This window comes from Pelophylax lessonae (assembly GCF_965119305.1).
Source record: "Pelophylax lessonae genome assembly, chromosome: 1".
Lineage (NCBI taxonomy): Eukaryota > Metazoa > Chordata > Amphibia > Anura > Ranidae > Pelophylax > Pelophylax lessonae.
The window spans coordinates 178,290,018-178,314,441 of record NC_138768.1 but is presented as its reverse complement, the minus strand read 5'-3'; the positions used below and the strand labels follow the sequence as shown (position 1 = coordinate 178,314,441).

The window sequence follows — 24,424 nt, the reverse complement described above, 5'->3', positions numbered from 1 at the left end:
TACAAGTCAGTGGGTGGATGAAGCCAGACTTTTATTTACTTAAAGTCATAGGTTTTCATTGTGCACCATTACGACCCTCTAGCTGCCGCCCTGCTAATGACGAATGACATCATCAGTTGATAAGGAGGATGTCAGTCGCCTGCATAGCATGCTTGTTTGACCCTCCCCTGCTTCTCTCCATAAGTTTTGGGGTCACATTAGCTGAGCGATAGAAAAAAACTGGGGAAAAAGAGAAACATTGGAATTCTAGTCAGTACCAACTTGTACCTCTAACATTGGGCGTCCTATGTGTGTGGAGTCCTATGTGTGTGGATATTGCTGCATTATATAAAACTGTTAGAATAGTTTTTACATTTTAGGATTGGGTGCCTCAAGACTGTCCATAATTTTAAAGGGTGCCTCGAGACTGTCCATAATTTGGGGGTGTGCCTCGACTGAAAAAAGGTTGAGAAACACTGTGTTAGAGTCATAAAAATTCCTATATCAAAATAGTTTTGTGAAGACCGTATTATTTGTGATGATTTACATATTAAGCTTCTAGGCTATTTCTATTAAATTCATATGAACCTTTTATTCTACCAACAGCTTGGACTTGTGTCATTTTTAAGGCTTTATTCTTTTCATCTCCTTGGGAAACTGCAACATTTTGAAGAACAAAAGGATAGCCTATACATTTACTTAAAAGGTTTGTTTCTCAGGAGGAATTTATCTTTATGTAATGGAAAATAAAACAAATGAATGTCTTTTTTGTGTGGGGTTAGGATCAGTTTAATATACCTTTTTTTTTATTTTGCTTTGGCCCTGTAATATATTATAGACATTATGTACAGATGTTCCTACTTTCATTTAAAAAATGCTAACAACTTTCTACCTACTTACTGGGACTACAGTTGCTCATTCCCTGTTATATACCATCTGATTGTTTGCTTTAGTTATAAAGTGCATTCACTGCACTTGTATTCACCAGATCAAATCTGATTTTCCACACATCTAGCTTTCCCATTCCTCAATGGGTAATTCAGCACTCAGTGATTTAGCCTAAAGCCCCAAGCTGTTTTTGCACATGTATTTGCTTGGAAATTGTAGATCATAGATGTTATCAGTAAAATTATCTATAACTGACCCTCTATGCACTGCAGATGAGGATTTTAGCTCTAAAATCGTCATTTAAATTTGGTAGCAGTTGCTTCTGAACCTGTCAGCAAATCTAAGCATGGACATCTATTTACTAGTGTAGAGAGCTAATAGTTATTCTAACACCCCCAGATATGCTTCCTAAAGCCTGCCTATTTGAGATCAATAAAAAGGTGCCTATGTTTAAAAAAAAAAAATTGCTGTTCAAATATGTCAATAATTCGCACAGGCACCATGAATCTTCACTGTAATTGTTTAATGCATCTATTTCCTAGGTTTGTCAGTGCAATCTAGAAGGAATCAGAAGAAATACCACTTTTTTACCACTAGATGGTGCTTGACTATCCTAGACATAAGCATAATAAAGTGGTTGTAAAGTCTTGTTTTTTTTTTCCTATAAAAATAATAAACATGTTATACTTACCTGCTCTGTTGCAGTGGATTTGCACAGAGCAGCCCAGACCCTCCTCTTCTCGGGTCCCTCTTCTGTGATCCTAGCCCCTCCCTCCTGTCAAGTGCCCCCCCAGCAAGCAACTTGCTGTGGGGGCACCCGAGCTGAGTTACAGCTCCCTGTGTTCATTCAGATGCGGAGCCCCAACCTGTCCCCGTCCCCTTTCTCCCCTGATTGGCTATCTGACTTCGATTGACAGCAGGGGGAGCCAATGGCACCACTGCTGTGTCTCAGCCAATGAAGGAGAATCTCAGTCAGCTAAGACACTTGTGGACATCGCTGGACAGAGAGAGACCTTAGGTAATTGTTAGGGAGGCTGAGGGGGCTGCACACAGAAGGCTTTTTATCCTAATGCATAGAATGCATTTGGAAAAAAACCTTCTGCCTTTACAACTCCTTTAAGTAAATTACAGTGAAGATTTGTGGAACCTGTGCAAATGTCAGACATATTTGCAGTGCAATTTTTGTTACCATACCCCAAATTCTGAGTTTTAAAACGCTTTAAAATCTATGTCAAGTCCAAAAGTTTTTAATTTGTTTTAGATTGAGGGGGAAAGGTGTCCGTAACAAGTGTCACCAGAAATGTGTGGACTGCCACAGAGAATATCAGGCACAAGTGAAGTGTAGAATAATATAATTTATTTAAAATAGGTGAATAACACAAATGTAAACACACCTCCAGTAAACTAACACTGTGTATATCAAACCAGAAAATCAACAATAGTGACACACGATGAACAACTGTCCAAACCAAGTATATACAGAAAACCGGATAAACAAATTGTAATCATAACAGAGCCAGGGTCATACATGGTAGAGGGAGCTGGGAGCAAGACAGGACAGGGAGAGGGTAACAGGGGACCGAGTAAGCAGGTAGGAAGGGATCAGGCTGCAGGGTCTGGATCAGGGTCCAGGATCAGGATGAAGGGACACAGGAACACAGAAATGCAGGTCAGGGGCACATGGAGACAACACCAAGGCAGTGAGGAAGAGCATGCACAGGGTTTAAATACACTTCCTGCAACCAGCATCAGGTGATGACTGATTGCATGAGATGATGTCAGCTTCTGGCTGCTGAGGGACAACCGTTGGTGGACACCAGAACTGCAGCCTATAGATCTGGGAGCCACAGTGCCAGCCGCAGGTAACCCCTTCCCTGACAGTACCCCCCTCTAAGGAGTAACCTAGGGGGGCACCAACCAGCCATAGCTGATGGAGTCCATAAAAGATACTCCATTGCCTCATATGTCCAGAGGGAAAATGTCTTATAGGCCAAAGAAGTGGCAGGTTCGCATCCTGCTGCCTGGATCCAACAATAAGCTAGGTGTCCCACCGCCTGGGTCTGGTGATTGGCTAGGTACCCCACCACTGGGGTTAGGCAACTGGCTAGGTATCCTGTTGGCCAGATTCTTAGAGACAGATGACATTTGATCCCTCAAGACAGTACGCATCCAAACTCTGGGGTACCATGGGTCATCCACAATCTTAGCCCTGGGGTCATGTGACAACACCAGAACTCTGACACCAGAATGTCTGGATACAACCGTGTAGCTTGCCTGGTTTCCAAGATTTGTTCTGCACATCAACAACCATCTAGGTTTCCCCAAGGCACTGGTTACCCAACACGGGTTCCCTAATGCACCTGGGGTTGTGGCAATCGCATACAGGTTGTGGCAAGGCACAAATGGTAGTCTGCCATTCCCCTGGAGCTCACCGCTACCAAGGTCCTGAAGGCAAACGTAGCTACAAATTATGAAGGGTATGTCCGGACCACCAGGCTTTGGCACCATCGGAGCAACATACTGTAAGAGGGACCCAACCAAAGCAACTGAAGATAGAATAAGCAGGAATAGGGTCAATAAAAGCTAGCTGAGCAGTAGGCACAAAGTCAGTAGAACCTGGCTGGGCAGTAAATAGAGGATCATTAAAATCAGGCTGGTCATTGGTCAGGGGATCAGAAGTGGGCTGGACATCAGGCTGTACAGCAGGCAATGGATCAGCAGGAAACAGATCATCAGGCTGGGCAGCGGGCACCAGATCATCAGGCTGGGCAGTGGGCAACGAATCATTAGGCTCGGCAGTAGGCACTGTATCAGGCTCGGCAGCGGGCACTGGATCAGGCTCGGCAGCCAGCAGAGGCACATCAGGCTCGAGAGCGGGCAGAGGCACACCATACTGGGCAGCAGGCAGAGGAACATCAGGCTGGGCAGCGGGCAGAAGAACATCAGGCTGGGCAGCAGGCAATGGCACATCAGGCTGGGCAGCGGGTAGAGGCACATCAGGCTGGGCAGCAGGCAGAGGCACATCAGGCTTGGCAGCAGACAGAGGCACATCAGGCTTGGCAGCAGGCAGAGGTTCATCAGGCTGGGCAGCAAGCAGAGAACCATTAGGCTGGGGAGCAGGCAGATGATCAGCAGTTGGGTCATCAGGATCAGAATGTCAGAGGCTGATGTACCCCATTGGCAATCATAGAGGCAGGCTTGAGCAGATCAGCTGGTGTGGAGGCAGACTGGAGCAGATTGGCTGGCGTGGAGGCAGACTGGAGCAGATTGGCTGGCATGGAGGCAGACTGGAGCAAATTTCCCTACTATACTGTTAAAGTTTTCCTTTCTTTCCCTGTTTTACTAAACAGGAAGTAAGAGAAAATCTGAAACAGGTATACAGACAGAAATACAAATCTTACAGGTGTTCTGTTCTTTCCCTACTACACTGTTGCTGTAGAGTAGGGAAAGTTACTGTTGCTGTTGGAGAGTTCCTCTCACTTCCTGACTGCAAGATCTCTCTAACAAAGCCCCGTATAGCGATAAATGCTTGAAATGGGATCCAATCCTTCCCCACTCTGTCTAAAACCAAGAAAAACATTCTGTATTGACGTTCTTTTTGATATAAAATGTTTTCATTCACTTCGCATAACATGTTATAATGTGAATGTTTGGAGGTTTCTGGTTCATTCTTTTGCATAGCAAAACAATAAACATATCTACATCTATTTCTAAATCTCTATAGAAAATAAAGGGTGTATGTGTAGATATATATACTGTACTGTACATTTACACAATATTTATGTGTGCACTGGTGCTTTGCCAGCTGTGTACTTCCACTACTGTCGCTGTCTGTTTACAGTTTAAGCCAGTGACTTTGTTGATGCCTGGGATACCTGCCATGTAACCGCTCTGAATCCAGAGGGTGACAGTACACACATGGGTCCCTCTGGGCTATGTTTGTCAGTCCTGTTCCTCCTATTCTGTGTTGTGATGTAAGAAAAAAGTGGTTTGCTGTTCAGCTTGTCTGTGGGTAGACTAGATATTTTCAGTCTAATTATGCTGGGGAGCCTTTCACACTTAGTTGCTTTGATTATAGAAAACTGTTTCCTTTAGATTGCTTTAAAGGATCTTCTCAGACATTAGATTGTTCTATCAGGTTTTGCCCTAGGCATTTGTTTTATTATAGGTATTTTTTTATTAAAAGTACAGTTTTCTTTTTACAGCTTTGCCCACATGTGAAGCCTCTTATGAATCGTATCCAAATATTCTCTTGTCTGTGCACATAATGTTAAAAGTTGGAGAAGCCATTTGTGACTTAGAGGTTGACCTGGAAACAAACAATTTGCTAAAGGTGAGATTGTCATTTAGTGTTTCTACAAGAAAGTGTAACCTAAAATAAGTTTATTTTCAACCTGCTGTATGCAGTTCCATGCCTTTTGGCAGCAATTGCCCAGAAACAATATACTAGTTTATTTTTTTTTTTGTTTTTTTAATCAACTACTTCTCTTTTATGAAAATGTATGCAAAGTGATCATTTCTAAAATTATCTTTGAAAGTTTTACAGTAGATTTTCACTGCTGATTATGTCATCTATGCATGCTAATCCTGTGCACTCAAATAAATTGGTATTTGAAGAAATTATGTATTTGAATGGTCACATTCAAGCATTAGATTTTCAAACATTGGCATTTTCTGGAACTAATAAAAGAATGGTCTACTTTGCTATTACTAAACAGAGGATCTAGAGCATTTTTTTTTTTTAAAGATGAAATCCCTTTAACGATTTTATTAATACACTTGGACTTGGTATCAAATCATCAAATTAGTAAGGTGAAGTTAAAACAGAGAGATTGAAGTTATATACACTGTTCAAAAAATTAAAGAAACACTTTTTAATCAGAGTATAGCATCAAGTTAATTAAACTCCTGGGATATTGATCTGGTCAGTTAAGTAGCAAAGGGGGTTGATAATCAGTTTCAGCTGCTTTGGTGTTAATGAAATTACCAACAGGTGCACTAGATGGGCAAAAATGAGACGACCTCCAAGACAGGAATGGTTTTACAGGTGGAGGCCAATGGCAGTTTTTTCCCTACTCCTCTTTTCAGACAGTTTTTCACTAGTTTTGCATTTGGCTAGGGTCAGTGTCACTACTGGTAGCGTGAGGCGAATCTTGGACCCTATAGAGGTTGCAAAGGCAGTCCAACTCCTCCAGGTTGGCACATCAGTACGTCCCATTGCCAGAAGGTTTGCTGTGTCTCCCAGCACAGTCTCAAAAGCATAGAGGAGATTCCAGGAGACAAGCAGTTACTCTAGGAGAGATGGACAGGGCTGTAGAAGGTCCTTAACCCATCAGCAGGACCGGTATCTGCTCCTTGGTGCAAGGAGGAACAGGATGAGCACTGTCAGAGCCCACAAAATGACCTCCAGCAGGCCACTGGTGTAAATATCTCTGACCAATCAAACAGACTTAATGAGGGTAGCTTGAGGGCTCAATGTCCTCTAGTGGGCCCTGTGCTCATTGCCCGGCACTGTGGAGCTCGATTGGCTTTTGCCATTGAACACCAGAATTGGCAGGTCCACCACTGGTGCCCTGTGCTTTTCACAGATGAGAGCACATATGACAGATGTGAACATGTCTTGAGAAGCCGTGGAGAATGTTATGCTTCCTTTAACATTGTTCAGCATGACCGGTTTGGTGGTGGGTCAGTGATGGTCTGGGGAGGCATATTCATGGAGAGACGCACAGACCTCTAAAGTCTAGACAATGGCACCCGTACTGCCATTAGTTATCGGTATGAAATCCTTGGACCCATTGTAAGACCCTAAGCTGGTGCAGTGGGACCTGGGTTCCTCCCGGTGCATGACAATGCCTGGCCTCATGTAGTGAGAGTATGCAGCCAGTTCTTGGAGGATGAAGGAATTCATACCATTGAATGGCCCCCACGCTTTCCTGACCTAAATCCAATAGAACATCTCTATGACATTATGTTTCGGTCCATCTTATGCCGTCAGGTTGCACCTCAGTCTGTTCGGGAGCTCAGTGATGCCCTGGTCCAGACCTGGGAGGAAATACCCCAGGATACGATCCAACATTGTCAGACATGCATACAAGCACATGGGGTCCATACAAATTACTGAGTACCATTTTAAGTTGGTGCAATGAAATTTCAGCAAAATGGACTAGCCGAGTGCAGGAACTATACTACCAGAGTGCATTGCACTGTCAAAAAAGGTTCGGTATAATGGGGTATAGGGTTGGGATAGGTGCAGTTTAGGTTTGGAGTAAGGGTGATATAGAGTAAAGTATGGGTGCGATATGAATTAGGTACACTTGCTGTCCTTCTCTGACAGGCTCAGTTCCTGCTAGTGGATTCAGAAATGGATGGCCAGTTCCTGGAATGCTGTGGTGACCTCTCGCTGTAGAAGGGGGACGCTTAGTCTCTCCCCAAAAGCCTCTGGTGATCAACTGTGGGAAGCAGAGGGTGAGGGGCATTCTAGTCTTCATTTGGCAGCAGTGCAGGTGCTGTGGTGTGGGTAGCCCCCAGTCCTAGGCTTGGAACTTCCCTGGCATGGTCTCCAGCAGGCAGGTGAAAATTCAGACAGAGGTGCTCTCTCTCTAACTCCCTCAGTGCCAAAAGGAAAAACTTTCCAGGACAGTTTAATAAAAACCATCTCTCCACTCCTGCTTCACAGTATCTATTTGGATCTTTAGTGTAACTTTTATAGTGTAGTAATTATGTGGGTTCAGTCTTAAACTACAATTCCCAGTATTCTCAGCACTCTGCATAGAAGTCTATGGGCCTACTTGGCTTTAACACTCCCCTTGCTGGCCAGAGAAGGATGGTGCAGCATAGCATCAGTATCTCAGTAAAGGAAGAGAAGAATACAGGGCAATGTCTTCATCTCCATATTGCTGTAGCCCAGTACCTGGATACATATATAAATTCCTATCTTATAAGAAATGACTGTGCTAATTGTATGTGAAACATTAAACAATATGGCAAAAAATTACAGAAATATATTTGTTCTTTGGAGACAATCAAATATATATAGATATGTTAATCAAATACCAACATCAATCCAAAAGTGAAATGTTAATAATAGGGGGCCTAACCCTTTAAAAAAGGTGTACCGATCATTGACAGATTGCATATAGAGGAAATAATAGATGTAGTCATTTTTTTGCCAGTTCCTGTGTATCTGTATTTTTTAATGCAATCTATTTTAACTGTTTAAATTAAAGTGATACATGCTGTTTTTTTTAAAAAAGTTAAAGCTCACCTGTTATGAGAAAAAATATTGGATCAGCCTTTGCTGGGATCCTTCTTAATTGATAGTTGCCTGACTCGATTAATCTTCAGTGCAAGCATGTATTAAATACAAGCCAGCAAGATGTCAGAATTCCTTATATCTGTATTGGTTGTGGATCTGTATCGGTTGTAAGCTACTCATGGGACTGTATTACATGTAGAGTAATCATGGTAGAGTATTTTTAAGTACAATTGAGACACCTTACACAATGATCTCTGTGAACTAATTAAGGTACATAGTATTTATAGTAATTCATAGACAGTTGGGTTATACTGCTGTCTTTAGAAGGAGCTCGACACTGGCAAATAATAAAAGCTACTTAAAAAAGGTGAAACATCATCTTTTAAAATATATTTTTTAAGTACATTTTTGTTTATGATTTAGCAGCATTAGGAACATGTTTATATTAGTTTACATTATCTTTTAGTGCAGTGTATTTTATATTTAAATAAAAAAAAGCTGTTGGCCAGCCAGACATATTCCCTCCACACTGCTATCATGCTTCAATTTTTTGATAGTGTTCTAGGAGGAGGGACGGCATTTCTCTGCAAAGAAAAGTTTCTTAATTTATTTCCTTCAATCAACATTCATTGTTATGCTACTGAGCTGAGCTCCTTTTGCAGCAATATGTATTGGCTAATCCTTGACGAAGCTTTGGAAGCTGTACCAAGACTCTGTTGGACTGAAAACTTTGGCTGATTGTGGTTCTTCCCAGACACTGTGTACTGTATTAGTTTGCTGCAGAGTACTTTACAGGTCCTGAAATGTGACGCAGTCTCTGTTGTGACACAGCCTTTGAAGACTGTCTAGTGTGTATGTCCACGATAACCTAGACTGTCCTGAAGAAGCGTGCTGCGTCACACGAAACGCGTCGACGTCACACGCTGCTGCGCTACGGACTCCACCCTCCACCCTGATCGTCACACGGACCGCTCCAACCTCCATCGGCTGCTTGGCGCCAAACCCTCGTTGATGGGCAGGAAGCTCCCACATCCTCTGGCGGACACATCGGCATACCTCCACACCTTGGAAGTGGAACTTGGCACCACGGCAGGATCGTTGCTGGATGATCCCGGACTGGTTGGCAATCGGTGTATGGAACACAGACCAACAGGACTTTCACGGTCAGTAAACGGCTGCTCTATGTGACAAGACGCCTGTTTGTTTTGCTGACATACCCTCTGCAACATTGCTTTTAGTGGCTGGCTGCACATGTCCTGAGTCTTGACGCATGCCTACATTATCCACCTGTGGCATACAATCACCCATTCCATACTGTCTTACTCGCCGCAACAGGTGATGATTAACCCTTTGGGTGCATTGACCGACTGGGTACCTGGACCTGGAGAACTTTACATTTGCCAGACCACATGCATGTTATTGCTGCTTATTGCTTCATGTCCGTCTGCTTTGCCTAAGTCTGCTTTTGCTGCTGTCCTGCCGTGCATTTGCCGTGTCCTTGCCACATTTTATTCCCACAGGACTCCATCCAAGTGTTGGTGCCATCAATCAAGTTTTATGTCTGTATGCCAGAGTGAATAGTGGTTGAGCCGCAAGCTGTGTCATATATCAACTGCGGGTGTGAAGACCAGTCACCAAGTACTTACAAGTGGTGGCCTCTTTGCCTATAAGCCGAGATAACATATACAAGGTCAACCACTGGATGAACTTTGCTTACAGCTGGGAACTTACCGCACATTGGGAGGCCCCTGGAGCCCACCATCATACCGGTTCCCCTTTCCCAGTGGCAGTCCCCTTCTTTCTTCCACTTCATGAGGTGTATATATGGGGTGGTGGGTGGAGTCTGAGATATGCGTAGCAGTGGCTTTTCATGAGACAGGGCCCTGAACACTTGATTTTATCTTTATGTCAATGAGCAAACTTTTTTTCATTTTCCTTATTTATTTTTGATGTTGCTGGTTTACATTTGTTTTCAATTTGCTTCAATAAAGTATCCTGTTTTACACACACCTTACCCTTGTTGGAGCCATAATTGCAATTTCTTTTTCCTTTTGTTTTGACTTCTGTTCCAGTTGCTTGGCTCACAGGTTGTACACCGATGGGTTATAGGTGTTAAACTTTACTGGATTAATGCCACATTCTCATACCCCGACCCACGGGTCTTGAGTGGATTTCCTGGTGTTCCTTATTTTACTCCTTCCCTTGGTAAGATAACCTAGACTGTAACCTTTGGGCACTGAGCTCTGCTTGTGGTGCTTCCCATTCCCTTATAGTACAGTGTTGGCCGCAGAGTGATCTCCAGGTTCTGAAATGTGGAAAGTCTCTGAAGATCCTCCTGTACTATGTACTGTATGTGCATTGGCAGCTAATACATCTTCTACTGTTAAATACCACCATTTTCCCCTGTTTCTGTTGGTTTCAAGGAAAGGTTTAACATGCTGTAGGATTTTGTGCTTTGCACTAAATAAAGTTTCTTGCAAATGCTATGGACTTTCTGCTCCTACTTTTTCTGCTCCCTGTGAAGCAGCATATTTCCACTTTTGTTCTAATTGCAAGAGACATTCAGTTTTCACCTTGTTTTTCTTGGGTTTTTGAAAGTTAAGCTGCCTCAGTCTATCAATGCAATATGTCAGGTCCCAAATGAAAGGTAGTGATGAGCCTAACACCCCCCCGGTTTGGTTCGCACCAGAACACCGCGAACAGGGGAAATGTTCATTATAATATGCAAACTCCATTGAAGTCTATGGTAATCGAACATGAAAAATCAAAAGTCCTCATTTTAAAAGCTTAAATGCAAGTTATTGCCCAAAAAAAGTGTATGGGGGTCCGGGTACTGCCCTGAGGGACATGTACCAATGCAAACATTTTTTTTCAAAACAATCATTTTTACAGGAGCAGGGATTTTAATGATGCTTAAAGTGAAACAATAAAAATGAAAAATTCCTTTAAATATCGTGCCTGGGGGTCCCCTTAATGTGGCTGTAAAGTGGTGCATCTGTGCGATGTATGTAGCCTGCTGCAGCAATACTAACATTTCTAAAGGAAAAAATGTAATTTTAAACTTGCTTGTGTCTGTAATATATTGTCGGCTCCCCACAATACAGATAAAAAAAATAAAAAAAAAAACAGCAAAAATTGAAAAAAAAATCCATACCAGACCCTTATCCGAGCAAGCAGCCTGCCTGGACAGGATAAAGGGGGGATGAGCAAGCGGCCTTCCCCCTCCTGAACCATACCAGGCCACTTGCCCTCAACATGGGTAACCATGCCAGGCCACTTGCCCCCTAAATCACCTTGTCCCCATGTTGATGGGGACAAGGGTCTCTTCCCGACAACCCTGGGCTGTGGTTGTGTGGGTCTGTGGGTGGGGGGGGCTTATCGCAATCTGGAAGCCCCCTTTAACAAGGGGGCTTCCAGATCCCAGTCCACCCCCTTATGTGAATGGATATCGGGTACATCGTACCCCTACCCATTCACCAAAAAAGTGTACAAAAAAAATAAAGACAAAAGCCAGTTTTTGACAAGTCCTTTATTAAAAAATAAAAAAAATAGTGTCCCTCAATGTAAATTCATCGTCAATCACGTCGCCCAATGCCGCACCCGAAAAATAGAAAAAAAAAGCTCCTGCTTCTCAAGACACCTCCCGCGTAATGAGCTGTTTGAGTTTGACAGCTCTTATATAGTAATCTGATGCCATGAGTGCCCCATAATGCACTGCTCAGGTGCAGTGAATAAATTACTGACGTTGTCAGACAGGGCGGTGCCATCTGGTGGTGTCCCCGTCCCTTTCCTATAAAAGAGCTGTCACAGCTCCAGCAGCTCATTATGCTGGTGGAGTCTCAAAAGGCAAGAGCTTCTTTTTTTTTTGTCAAGAGGCGGGAGCGTGGTTTTTTTTTTCTATTTTTCGGGTGCGGCAGCGGGCGAACTTCCTGCAAACTGCCCCATTTGTTTGTGTGTTCAACGAACACATGAACACCCAATGTTCAAGTCGAACTCGAAGCTCATCCCTAATAAAAGGGAAGAAGTTCTGCTATGTTACATAGTTACATAGTAGTTGAGGTTGAAAAAAGACTATGATCCATCCAGTTCAACCTGTGTAGGTGTGTGTGGCGTAATCATCTCACAAACCCCGGAATGTTTTGATCCTTTTAAAAGTAGCTATACTCCCTGCAGTAACTACCATTTATGGTAGAGAATTCCATCATCTTGTAGCCCTTACTGTAAAAACTCCCCTGCGTAGCCTAAGGTTAAATCTCTTCTCCTCTAATCGCATTGTATAGCCACGTGTACTCATGCATTTGCTGCGACTGAACAGTTTTTTTTCTATGCTGAGATCACCGTTGAGGTACTTGTATATTGCTATCGTGTCCCCTCTCAGGCGTCTCCATTCCAGGGAGAATAAATCAAGCGCTTGTAAGCGCTCTTCATAATTAAGATCCTCCAATCCCCTAATCAGTTTAGTTGCTCTCCTCTGGACTCTCTCCAGCTCCATCACATCCCTTCTGAGGACTGGTGACCAGAACTGGACAGAATACTCCAGATGTGGTCGGACCAGTGATTTATAAAGTGGTAGGATTATAGTTTTATCTCTGGAATACATCCCCTTCCTTATGCAAGCTAATATTCTGCCTGGCTTTGGCAGCTGCAGCTTAACATTGCATGCTATTACTAAGTCTATCTTCCACTAAGACTTCCAGATCTTTCTCCATTTTTGATTCCCCCAGGGGTACCCCCCCCCCAAAAAGTGTATTGGGCATTTATGTTTTTAGTCCCCAAGTGCAATACCTTACACTTCTCCACATTAAACCTCATTTGTCATGTAGTTGCCCACTCTGTTATTTTGTTCATGTCATTCTGTAAGATATCTGCTTCACGATGTGAAATTATTGCCCTACTTAATTTTGTGTCATCTGCAAAAACTGATATCGAGCTATTGATCCCATCCTCAATGCTATTTATGAATAAATTGAACAAAATTGATCCCAGGACTGAGCCTTGGAGGACCCCACTTACCACCCCAGACCAGTCTGAGTACACATTATTTATTACCACCCTTTGGAAACGCCCCTTTAACCAGTTTTGTATCCAAGAGCAAACCTTGTAGTTGAAGCCTGCAGACCTTATTTTATAAAATTAGCATTTGTGTGGAACTGTATCAAACGTCTTAGCAAATGTTGCCCACCTCCTGCTCACAATCTAATAACAGTCCCAGGGTGACTTGAGACCATACACTTGAAGTCCCCCCCTGGATCCTTCAGGTGCAGCCCCTTCTTTAGCCTTATCATGGGAGGAGTTCCCTACAGCTATGCTAGATTTTTTGTGTAAAAATGATAGCTTTAATTGCTGATTCAGAAGCTGTAAGCATACTTCTATGCCATTTTACCCCCAGAGTCCCACTATTCCTGCAGTTGTAGCAGCCTCTGAGACTTCTGCTGCAGATACTCTGTTGGATGAGGAATTGAATAAGTCCATTATGAATGTGTTTTTTCCTATGTAACCACAATCAACTGATATTGCTCCAATACATAAAGCTTCCATATTGGTTCTTATTGATGCCCTGTGAGGTATTCAGATCATCAGATAAGTGGATGATCTGTTGCTGTGAGAGTACATCACTCTACTTTTGGACTTCATTGTGACTTTTATGATTTGGACCTGGTGGACTGCAGATGGATCCTTAACTTTGGGAAATCATGATTGAATCTATTACATTGCTAGGAGCTGATGAACATACTTTTGAAGCAGTCTTATTAGCCTTACTCCCCTCTAGAACTTGGCAGTGAAGCATTATCATGGACAAACATTTAACAATGATAGAAGAGCAACCATCTCACAGAGACGTCCAGGCTATCCATGGAAGCTAATACCTTGATAAGAGCGTCTTCTGATGAGAAGGGTTGAAGAAAATCTCAGTGCAAGTTCACTGCAGTTAGCTAAAGAAGTAGAAAGCCAAACTGGGGTGATTGTTTCCTGTGACACAATACGGCATACGCTGCAGGGGATGCATGGGCGTCATTCATGAAGGAAGCCTCTCCTAAAGCACATGCACAAAAAAGCCCATGCACAAAAAAACCCACCTATAATTTGCCAGGGCCCATGCTGAAAAAGAAGAAGACTAATGGGACTCTGTAATCTGGGATGATGACACTAAGATAAATGTTTTTCGAACTGATGGCTTCAAAACTGTATGGCGTCACAAAGGTGAGGAGTACAAAGAAAAATGAATGGTGCCTACAGTAAAACATGGTGGTGGCAGTGTCCTTCTGTGGGGCTGCATGAGTGCTGCTGGTGTCGGGGACCTGCATTCCATTGATGGTATCATCAATTCACAGATGTACTGCTCTATATTGAAAGAGAAGATGCTACCATCACTCCGTGCCCTTGGTCGTCGTGCACTTTTCCAACATGACAATGATCAAAAACACACATCTAAGGCCACTGTTGTATTTCTGAAGAAGAACATGGTGAAAGTGATTCAGTGACCAAGTATGTCTGTTCTAGCTCAGCAAAGGCATTTGGTGCACACAAATTGATTTTATATAATTGGTTGTTATTTATGAATATATTAAAATGAAGGGTTTAGTGCCCGGAGTTCTCATTTAAAGCAATCACATGGCCTTTGCTGAAAGAGAACATTTAATTTCTGTTAAAATTCAGTGGGTAAGACATTCACAAAGAAAGAAAAGAAAAACATTACCTAGAAGTAATTTCTCTTTTGGGAGCTGGGTATTTGCATGTTTGGTGGTCATAAGTAACATCTTTTTTTCTTTCTCTATTTTTTTTTCTACATAGATAAAAATACAGAAATATAAATGTTATATATTGTGCCTGGTTCCTGCAAGCCTAAAAAAATACCATGCTAGTAGCCAGTTTAAGTCTGGCTATAAGTGGCTTACTCTTGGCTTTATTTCACACTCGTATAAGGATTGAGCTTGTTAAACATATCCATTTGAGTGTGTTTCTAAGGATGTGGGTCTTCCTGGTTTCAGCCAGGTGAACCAAGAGTGTTTTGCTCCTATTTATGGCATTGCATACCCTGTGCAACTTTTTGTGTTTGGTTCACCAAAGCACTGCGGTTCAGGTTTAGAAGAAAAACAATTCCTACCTATGGGGATTTCCCAGCTTGTACACAAGAAAGTTTGTTACAGATCTGTGTTAGGGATTCCTTTCATTCTCAGACTTCTGTCCATTCATGCCTAGCCTAAGCTCCAGTGTAGTGATTTTATATTATTATGTATGTATATATGTAGCTTGTGCACCCATATAAATGTATGGATCATAAAAGAATACAAATATATGTTTAGATATTATTGCAAAATTGCTTTTATTGGTGTGGTGTAAAACTGACACGTTTTAGTTGCACATTGGTGATACAAATATAGGTTCCAGTATCCCAGAATACACATTTATTCCTGATTTCAGCAAGAATCTAAGAAATATTTTTTGACCATTATACTTAGACATTTGTTGTTATGTATTTCAGAAACAACCAGTCTCTATAGACCAATCGAGTATGCATCCAAGAGAAGCTGAAATAAGCCCATTCCTTTGGCACTGTCTTCTCATTTGGCAGCACATCGAAAATAATAGCACACATTTGCATGATATTATCCAGCATCTCTTTCTCCTAAAGGGACACCTTCATCGGGAAAATTGGTTTGTATGAAGCAAACTTTATTCCTTCGGCAGCATATCATTATGGAAAATTTACATAGACATTTATTTTTGCAATGCGTTTGCTGTTTTACAGATATTACCTTTCCTGACCTTTCCATAAAGTTTTTTTTTTCCTTGTGCATCTACATCTGCAAACCCAAACATATTTTTTAAGACTTGTTTGAATGAGATCCATAAAAAAAATGGATATTGATGACAGGTCTCTCTTGGTCTCAATATGTGACAAAGGTCCCCATATCTAAAGCCAATATAATAAAAAAAAAGATGTTAGACTTTGTTTGCTGGTAACACGTCAATCTTTGAGACCAGGTGATTTCCTTCTAGATGTTTAATGATTCTTCTTAGATGTTTAATGAAACAACTCTTCCCAGAGACCATCATACTAACGAGCTGTAGATATAATAATTATTGGCAGGAGTTCCTTAACACGGGAAAGTTGTTTTAAAGTTTTTTCTGTGTAAAAAAAAAATGTGAGAAAGATTGGTGTAGATGAGGGGGCATTCTATCACTTTGCAGTTTTTTATGTTACGAAAAGTATCTATTAGCAATTATGGAGTTTCCCTACTTTCCTTGTTGGATTGTATATTATGGAGAGTGAGACAGTAGGTGCTAAAACATGGACAGGAATACAGTAATTTATGGTCGAGAGATCTCAATGTTGGAGTAATATAAAATATATGAAAAGGCAGTGGCTAATTGAGTGGTCAGTTTCTTAAAATAGAATATTAAGGAAGGCCATAATTCACAACTCTGTGTCGTGTCTTTATGTATATTTATGTTACCCTTTACAAAGCAAATGTTAAATCCAGGGCTCATTTCAGTGACCTTAAAGCACACAACTTTGCTGTCATTGATGGTATCTGAGATAATGTTTATGGGGCAGACATTTAATTAGCCAGGGGCAGTGTAAAATGCAGCAAGAGTAGATGACTAGAGGTAATTCATGATGCTGAATCTTTATGGGGCCTCAGATGTAAATTTTACCACAATCTTACTTTACACAACTCATGTTAATGCTTATGTGTTAACTCAATGCACAAGCACGGTCATATCTGAAATGGTGCTTATTAATAGACAATAGTGAGTGTCAATTAACTGCTGTGATACCAAGACAAAGAATTGGCTGGGGTTGCTGGGAGTGCTGCTATGTGGATAATGCCATGCTAAAGCAGGGCCTTGTTCATTGATATTTTAAATTCATGTTGACTTAAAAAAGCCAATGAAAGAGATAGTATGAAAAACAGCATCAGATGGATTGTTGTGACAATGCCATAAAAGTTTCTTTGTTATTAATTCACTAAGTTGTAATTATTTATACATTTGATATGAGTTAAGGCAATCCATCATTATTAACACTCCTGTTTCCTAAATGTTCTGTCAGTATACGCCTCATTTTTGTTATTCAGGCTTCCATAATTCATCAAGTAAGTAGAAGAAAATTAACTTTGACAGTCAATTGGGAAATAAATACATAAGTTTTTATATTGCTTAATGTGCCATCTGTGAAATGTAGCTGGAATGCATTCTAAATTATTTAAACAACTTTGTATTAAAAACTGAACATGTCGTTAATTAAATGGATCTAAGAAGCATCTAGATGTGTGTAGGACATTCCTATATATGCAATTCACAGGAAGAGCTGCTAGAATTACAGAGTGCCAATTTGTTAACGGACACAAAAATGTAACAGGGTACCTTTAACAAATAAGTAACATTTTAATCAGAAGATTGTTTTTCCTGCATGTAGAGGACTGCTGCAGCCTAAAGGCTTTCATGTGGCCTCCAGCGTGCATCTGATTGCTGTATCATTCCTGAAACAGTCAGTTGACACATAATCAGGTGCTATGCTAATTGATACCTGGTTGTCTGTGGTGGCCAGGGTTGTCTGTGACCGTCAAGATTGAGAGCCACCAGATGCACTTCACAAATGTCAGCTGGTAATTCTCAAGGGGGGATTTTTTTTTTCTAAATTTATGAGGCATTGTAATTGGAAACATTTATATACAGATGGTGTTGGGTGATAAGATGTTAATTAGAATGGAGCTCTTTAAAGTATTTATGTCTCACCAGTTTTTTGTTTTTTTTGAATAGTGTAGGATAAAAAGCCTTGTCAGTTTGTTTTTTTTGCTATATGTGTTCCATTGAAAAGGGTTACCTTTCACATCCTCTCCTGGATATGAAACAGGAACTGAGAAGAATTGCACTTTTAGACCGTTATAAACAATAGTGCAGTGCTCTAATGCTCAAATAATACATGCAATGTACAACAATAGTCCATAAAGTGAAAAAAGCAAAATAAGTGATTACAAAAAGTCCAGAAAAACCAAAAAATGTAAATTTCAGAGATCCCACAGCCGTGATGGAAATAAAGGTCTCCTAAGAAAGCCTGGTGACACCCTTCACTCTCATGCTCTGCTTACCAGAAAGAGTTTGACCCCCTGATAAGAGTGGTCAACATGCGCTCTTTTTACAAAGCCAATCCAGCACTCACAAGCAGAAGGGTCCCTTTCAGAGTGGCTACCAAAACAGCTCCCGCACCCTGGCAGCGACAATAAAGGCATACACACCTTTTTCCGAGTGGTATCAAGCTGGATAAAAAATGAAACCACTCTAAAAGTGTGATATTGCTAAAACTAATATGACTTTATTAAGAATAAAAGAAGCACTCACATGTCTTAAGGTAACATAAGGCATAAATTTGGCATGACGAACACCAACAAACCAGGCTTTTCAACAGCAAAGATGACCCAAGTTCTGCACTATTGTTTATGTATTAAATGTTTGGTATCAGGACACAGCAGCTATATATTTTTTTACTCAAGCGCAGATTTACACCAATTTTATATTTTACAGTTATCATTAAAAACTGTGTCCCTTTTGGAAGATATTCCTTCCCACTTGTTATGGTTACAAACAGGAAATTTTGGATTTGACATTGAAATGAAACACTAGGACAAATTGATTTTGGTCCTGCTTTGTTTTCTGCAATGATCAATCCATAAGATCTGAAAGGCTGTTGAGGATGAAGAAATTTTCAGTTGTAAACTGTGCCACATACAGTTAGAGCTTCGATCTTGCAGTGGTGCTGCAGCGACTTCCCATCTCTTACATTGAGGATACCTCCTCCCATCTCTTACAGTGAGGATACCTCCTCCCATCTCTTACAGTGAGGATACCTTGGCACCTCCTCCATTCAGAAACATCTTGTATATTTTTCAGTGGACACAAGGTGTTCTCTGATTAAATTAGGTTAGATTGTGGCATTTTTTGCCCCTCCGTTTCACCCTGCCAACATTTCTAAATTTGAAATAATGCTTTAGGGAAATTAAAAAAATCCTCTGCTATGATACTGTATAAGGGGTTGGACAGAACTATAGAGTAAAAAGATTTGTGGTTGCTTATTTCAGATTATTGCAAATGAGAATTTGAGCAATGGAAAATGAAAAGTGAAGTGTGGCCCAGCAGATGGAAAAGTAAATAGAATACTTGGGGGGGGGGGGGTGCATACCTAGAGGAATTTCCAGCAGAATGATCACAATTTCCTTATATAGATCTCATTATTACTGTGTCCAGTTCTGGAGGTCTCATATACACAAAAATGGTGATAAAAATTCCAGGGATAGGGTCCAATTGGATACAGGACCTCTCCCGGACTGAGACAAAATTTATTTATCTTTTACGTACTACGTTCCCTGAAGGTTTGAAGATTGAATTGGATATCAATTGCTTTATTACTGATTACTACGTTTTGGAATTATTTACATGTGGATGGTTCCAGATTTTAAACATAGTTATTCATTTTATTGGTAATGTATTTTATTTTAATTTCAATATTAATATTTTTTGCACCTTTGAATTAATAATGAGATATATGCAAACAATTTATGTCAAAATTAATCAAATGTGAATCCTCCACCCAATCATTCTAGAACCCTGGTATAATTATAATTTAGTGGTAGACAATAATTCTGTGGGTATATCAATTTTCTGAATGATGTCAAGTAAACTTTCACACTAAATGTGGATATCTTTACAGGGTATTATTGTTTGGTACAAAAAGTGAGTTTATTACTATTTCGGCTGTTTGGTTTTCAGAATTGGGACTCACTCTTTCTTTTTAGCATATGATGTGTTAACAGCATAGACGGCTAAGTGTCCATTGAGTAGACTTGTTAGGGGAATTGAGGCGTTAATGGGATAGATGGACAAATGCCCAATTGAGTTTTGCACTGCAGCCATGTCACATAAAGGAATGGTCAGTGATGAGTTAAGGATGAGGAGGTGGGTAGATAAGCTGGACTGCCACACTGTGTAAACCACCCCCATGCTCTTCTTTTATTAACAGTAAAACATACTGTTTTGGCCCATGGTGATAATATCAATCAGAAACATATGCAATTATTTATTCTTCTAAGAGCATACTACACCCCATCCAAACCATTTAAAATGGGCATTTTACAGGACCCTCTTTGTAACAAATGCAGCAGAGACCATGGAGATCTAGTTCATTTACTATTGCGGTGCCCAACACTTCACCTGTATTGCTCGGAGGTTATTCTCTGCTTAATACTGTATTTCAAGTATCTATTCAACCTGACAATTAACAATGCATCCTGGGCTTTCTGGACAACCTGCAATTGCAGAAGTTATCCAAGGAAGCTATAGTGAGGGTATTGTTTCAGGAACGTAGACTGATTCTTGCCCACTGGAAATCTGATCACTCACCTACAGGTAAGGAATGGTTAGCCTATATGGTTGAAACATTCTGTCTGGAAAAATATATTTATTAACATAGGTGTTGACTGGATAAGTTTGAAAAAATGTGGGCCCTTGGTTGGACACCCCAAGTCTAAGCCCATTAGATAGTTACTAATCAACTTTTTTAATTAACCCTGCCTCAGCCATTTAAGATGGTTGCTGGAAGGCACAAGGGAATACATATTACCCTCATCATAGATTTTGTCTGCCTAGGCAGAGATACACTCACAATATGCTTTGGATATTATGGCTGCAGTATGTGTGTCTGCGGTGTTGAAATGCACTTTACTTTCGCACATATGACTGTGCTGTATCATGTATTTTCTGTATGTCCTAGAGATGTATTATCTTATTGTACAATTCCCATTTTCTAAGTTCACGATACACCTTTCTGAATAAAAAATAAAAAAAAAGAATAATTCTAGTTTTGTATATTTTATACATAGTTATATTGATCCAGCTTAGAGCAATGTGGTTATGCAAATACCATATCTGGCTGGTGCCCCTGGAAGCTGGAAATCACTGAATTAGACCCCACTACTCCAGTGATCTTCACGTGCTTCCAGTTCTCATGCCAAGCAGCTGCCCTGCTGCATTCTGAACACAGGAGGTTGGACGCTTGGCATGGGAGCTGTTCAGAGAATGCTTTGCATTTTCTGAATGAATGAAAAGTGTTCTGTGCTTGGAAGAGGTGGAGAAGGTGGACAGAGATCTCACACTCTGCACCTTGTCCAATCAGAGAACACTTTACAGCTTCCAGGGGCATTGGTTGGGTATGGTATGAGCATAGTTATATTGGTCCAAGCTGGACCAGTCTATCTATGTATAAAATAGCCTTACCTGGAATTCCTCTTTATTATTTATAGACTTGAAGAAAGAAATGAAAAAGAGGGCACGATTAAACCATATAAATGCATAAAGGGTGTAAATAGACTTATAAGAGCATTTTCAAAATGAAGCCTAGACCAAGAACATGGGGATATGACCTCAAACTAGCAGGAGGAAAATTCAAAACCAATCTTAGAAAGTAATATTTTTCTATTGTTCATTAAGGAACAAAGCTTTGATGATATTAGGCAATGTAGGGTGAGGCCTTATGCACACCGGACATTTTTACAGCTGCTTATAGGGGCGTCAGGCATTTTTTTTCCTGCCCCTAAAGGCCACTCCATGTTAGCTTATGTGTCCATGTTCACATAGGCTTTTAGCAGTGTGTAGTGGCAGGGGCTTTTAGAGAAAGGGAAAAAACCCATTGCCAGTGCATCCAGGAGTAGCAGAGTTCGGGCAGAAAAAACTCTTGATGCTACTAAAAGCTGCTAGAAGCTGCTAAACACACTTAAATGTTAGTGTTTGAGCATTGTTTCACTTCAATGGCCAGAATAAGTTATTTATTCTGGCCAATGAAATGAATTAACGCCCAAGAGCTTGATGCATGTAAAAGCTTTAGACACTTTTACAAGCGTCAGGCATTTTTTTCTGAAAAAAGCGCTGCTGGCTTCAAGGAGAGTTAAAAAAAAAAAAACGTTCTGTGTGCACTGCTACTTAAAGGGGATATAGATATTAGGCACAAAGAAAACTGATGACCAGCCCCCTTGAGATTATAACCCTTCCACCTCAGTACTCTTTCCCTTCTACTATAATTTTTTCTTGAATTGGAAGATTGTCTCCTATCAACCGCAACTGGTAGATTCAGCTTAGATCCTGGAAATGCTGTCCCTTCAGTTAGCCAAGGAGAGCAGATTTTCCCAGTTCAAATACACTGGTGTTCTCTTTGTAATGGTCCTGCAGCCAGAATTTGACAACCTGTTTGTGTTCCAGGCAATTACAGGACTCTGCTTTTCAGGTCAGGCCAGTATGTCAAGTTACTGGGACCAGAACTTCTGCACTTTTGTCTGTCCTTGTCTCTGAAGACTCAGTTGTCTTGCTCTGTTAGCGATTTTTTTCCCTTTTAATGTACCTGAATGTTTTATGTGCAATACTTTCCTCAGAAACAGCTAAGCTGGCTCGGCACTGATACAGGAGATGTTTTACTAAGCTTCTTAACCCTCCTTTTCCTTCTATCTCAGACTATGTTTGAGTCTTTTTGACGATTAGTAAAACTGCCACTTTACTTTTAACACTGTAGTATTTTGTTGTGCTCTGGCGGCAGTAAAAGTGATATTAAAGTCTTGCTTTAAAAAAAAAACAAAAAAAACCCATTATATTTTCCTGCTCTGTGCAGTTGTTTTGCACAAATCAGCCCCAATCCTCCTCTTCTCGGGTCCCTTGCCAGCGCTCCTGGCCCTCCCTCCTGTTGAATGCCCCCACTGCAAGCAGCTTGCTATGGGGGCACCCGAATTGAGCCGCTGCTCTGTGTGTTTATTTAGACACAGAGCCGTGGCTCAGCCCCATCCCCTCTCTCCTCATTGGCTTACTGACTATGACACCAGTGTGAACCAATGGAGCCCGCTGCTGTCTCTGCCAATGAGGAGGGAGAGTCTCAGACAGCTGAGGCTCTCGTGCAACATCGCTGCATTGAGATAAGGCTCAGGTAAGTATTAGGGGGGCTGCTGCACACAGAAGTTTTTTTTTTTTAACTTGATACATAGAATGCATTCAGATAAAAAAAAAAAAAAAAAACATGCCTTTAGAACCACTTTAAATTGCCTACCACTACTAGGTGTTCAGGCTGGGGCCTAATAGATCAAAAAAGGAAGGAGTGGTGAAGGCCATCAGAGTTTAATTGAATGGTTGGTACAAGGCTATGCCGAACCAGCCCAAAATCCCTTCCCCACTGAATTCATGAAAGAAACAACTATAGGTGTCCCTGGGGAATTTGAGTGGAAGGGCTGGAGATGGTAAGTGTGGTAATGAAAGGTATAGAAAAGAATATATAAAATTTCAACATTTATTGATTTATATTAAAATTCAACAAAATACAAAAAATAACATATTTAGACTTTAAAATAACATTCCATATACATATCCTGATAGGGATAATACATTAGGGGTTCATGAAGCAGGGGAGTGTATCCTCCAACATGTTTCGGAATTTTTGTTCATCTAATTCCTTCTTCAGGGAAGTTTATATACACATAACCGTGCATTCACCACCTGTGTATCTACGGATGTATAGAATGTAAGCAATATTATTTAGAACAAATACATGAGCATAGAGGCAAACAATATATCTTATCATCAATGAGGGATCCCCAAGTCCCATAAGGGTAGGGAATACCCATAATAGGTATGTGTCTGTATACACAAGTATATCCTTAAGAGTAAACAGTAACTATGAAGATATCAACTTACCCCTAGAGGGAGTATGGAGCAAAAAGCGTCCTTTTAGTTGTCTCCTCACAGAAGGTATACTGCAAAGGTGGCTGTTTGTATGGCAAAGGATACCTTATATTCATGCAGTCTGACTGTGCAGCTCTGTAGTTTGAATGTGCAACAAGTATATGGACTTGAGAGAATTGTATTCTTAAACTTGCTGGTTTGCCTGTGTTGTTTGAGTGTTCCTCAGAATGTATTGCTTTTGGAGGTCTCTAGGTTGCTTATCAAGATCAGAGCTGTGTCAAACAATACATAAACGAGAAGATACTATACTCACCATCTAACTTACACTATGAAATGTGTATGCCCTCTGCTAGTATTTTCTCTTTGGACTGCTTGGTACAACTGACTAGGTGTGAGGTGGAAGGTGCTATAGCCTCAAAAGTCTGGCCTTCCATTTTCAGTGTGTCCATTTATCCTGTAGGTGACATTCACCTGTTGTGTCCCTCAGTAGACTCAGATAAATGGATTTTACATCATAAAGAAAGATTCCAATTTTTACCGAAAGAAAAGTTTATACTTGGAATATGTTTTCAGTAGAGATATTGAGTC

At 40.9% G+C, this 24,424-nt stretch overlaps 1 protein-coding gene across 1 annotated transcript in view; it reads left to right on the top strand.

The window, feature by feature from the left end:
* The window catches only part of TMEM232 (transmembrane protein 232), a 288,164-nt gene that overhangs the window by 50,006 nt on the left and 213,734 nt on the right, over positions 1 to 24,424 (top strand). The window contains exons 5-7 of the mRNA XM_082243125.1: positions 586 to 685; positions 5,073 to 5,200; positions 15,606 to 15,778. Coding sequence (XP_082099251.1) covers positions 586 to 685; positions 5,073 to 5,200; positions 15,606 to 15,778 — 401 coding nt within the window. The remainder of the gene's footprint in view (positions 1 to 585; positions 686 to 5,072; positions 5,201 to 15,605; positions 15,779 to 24,424) is intronic.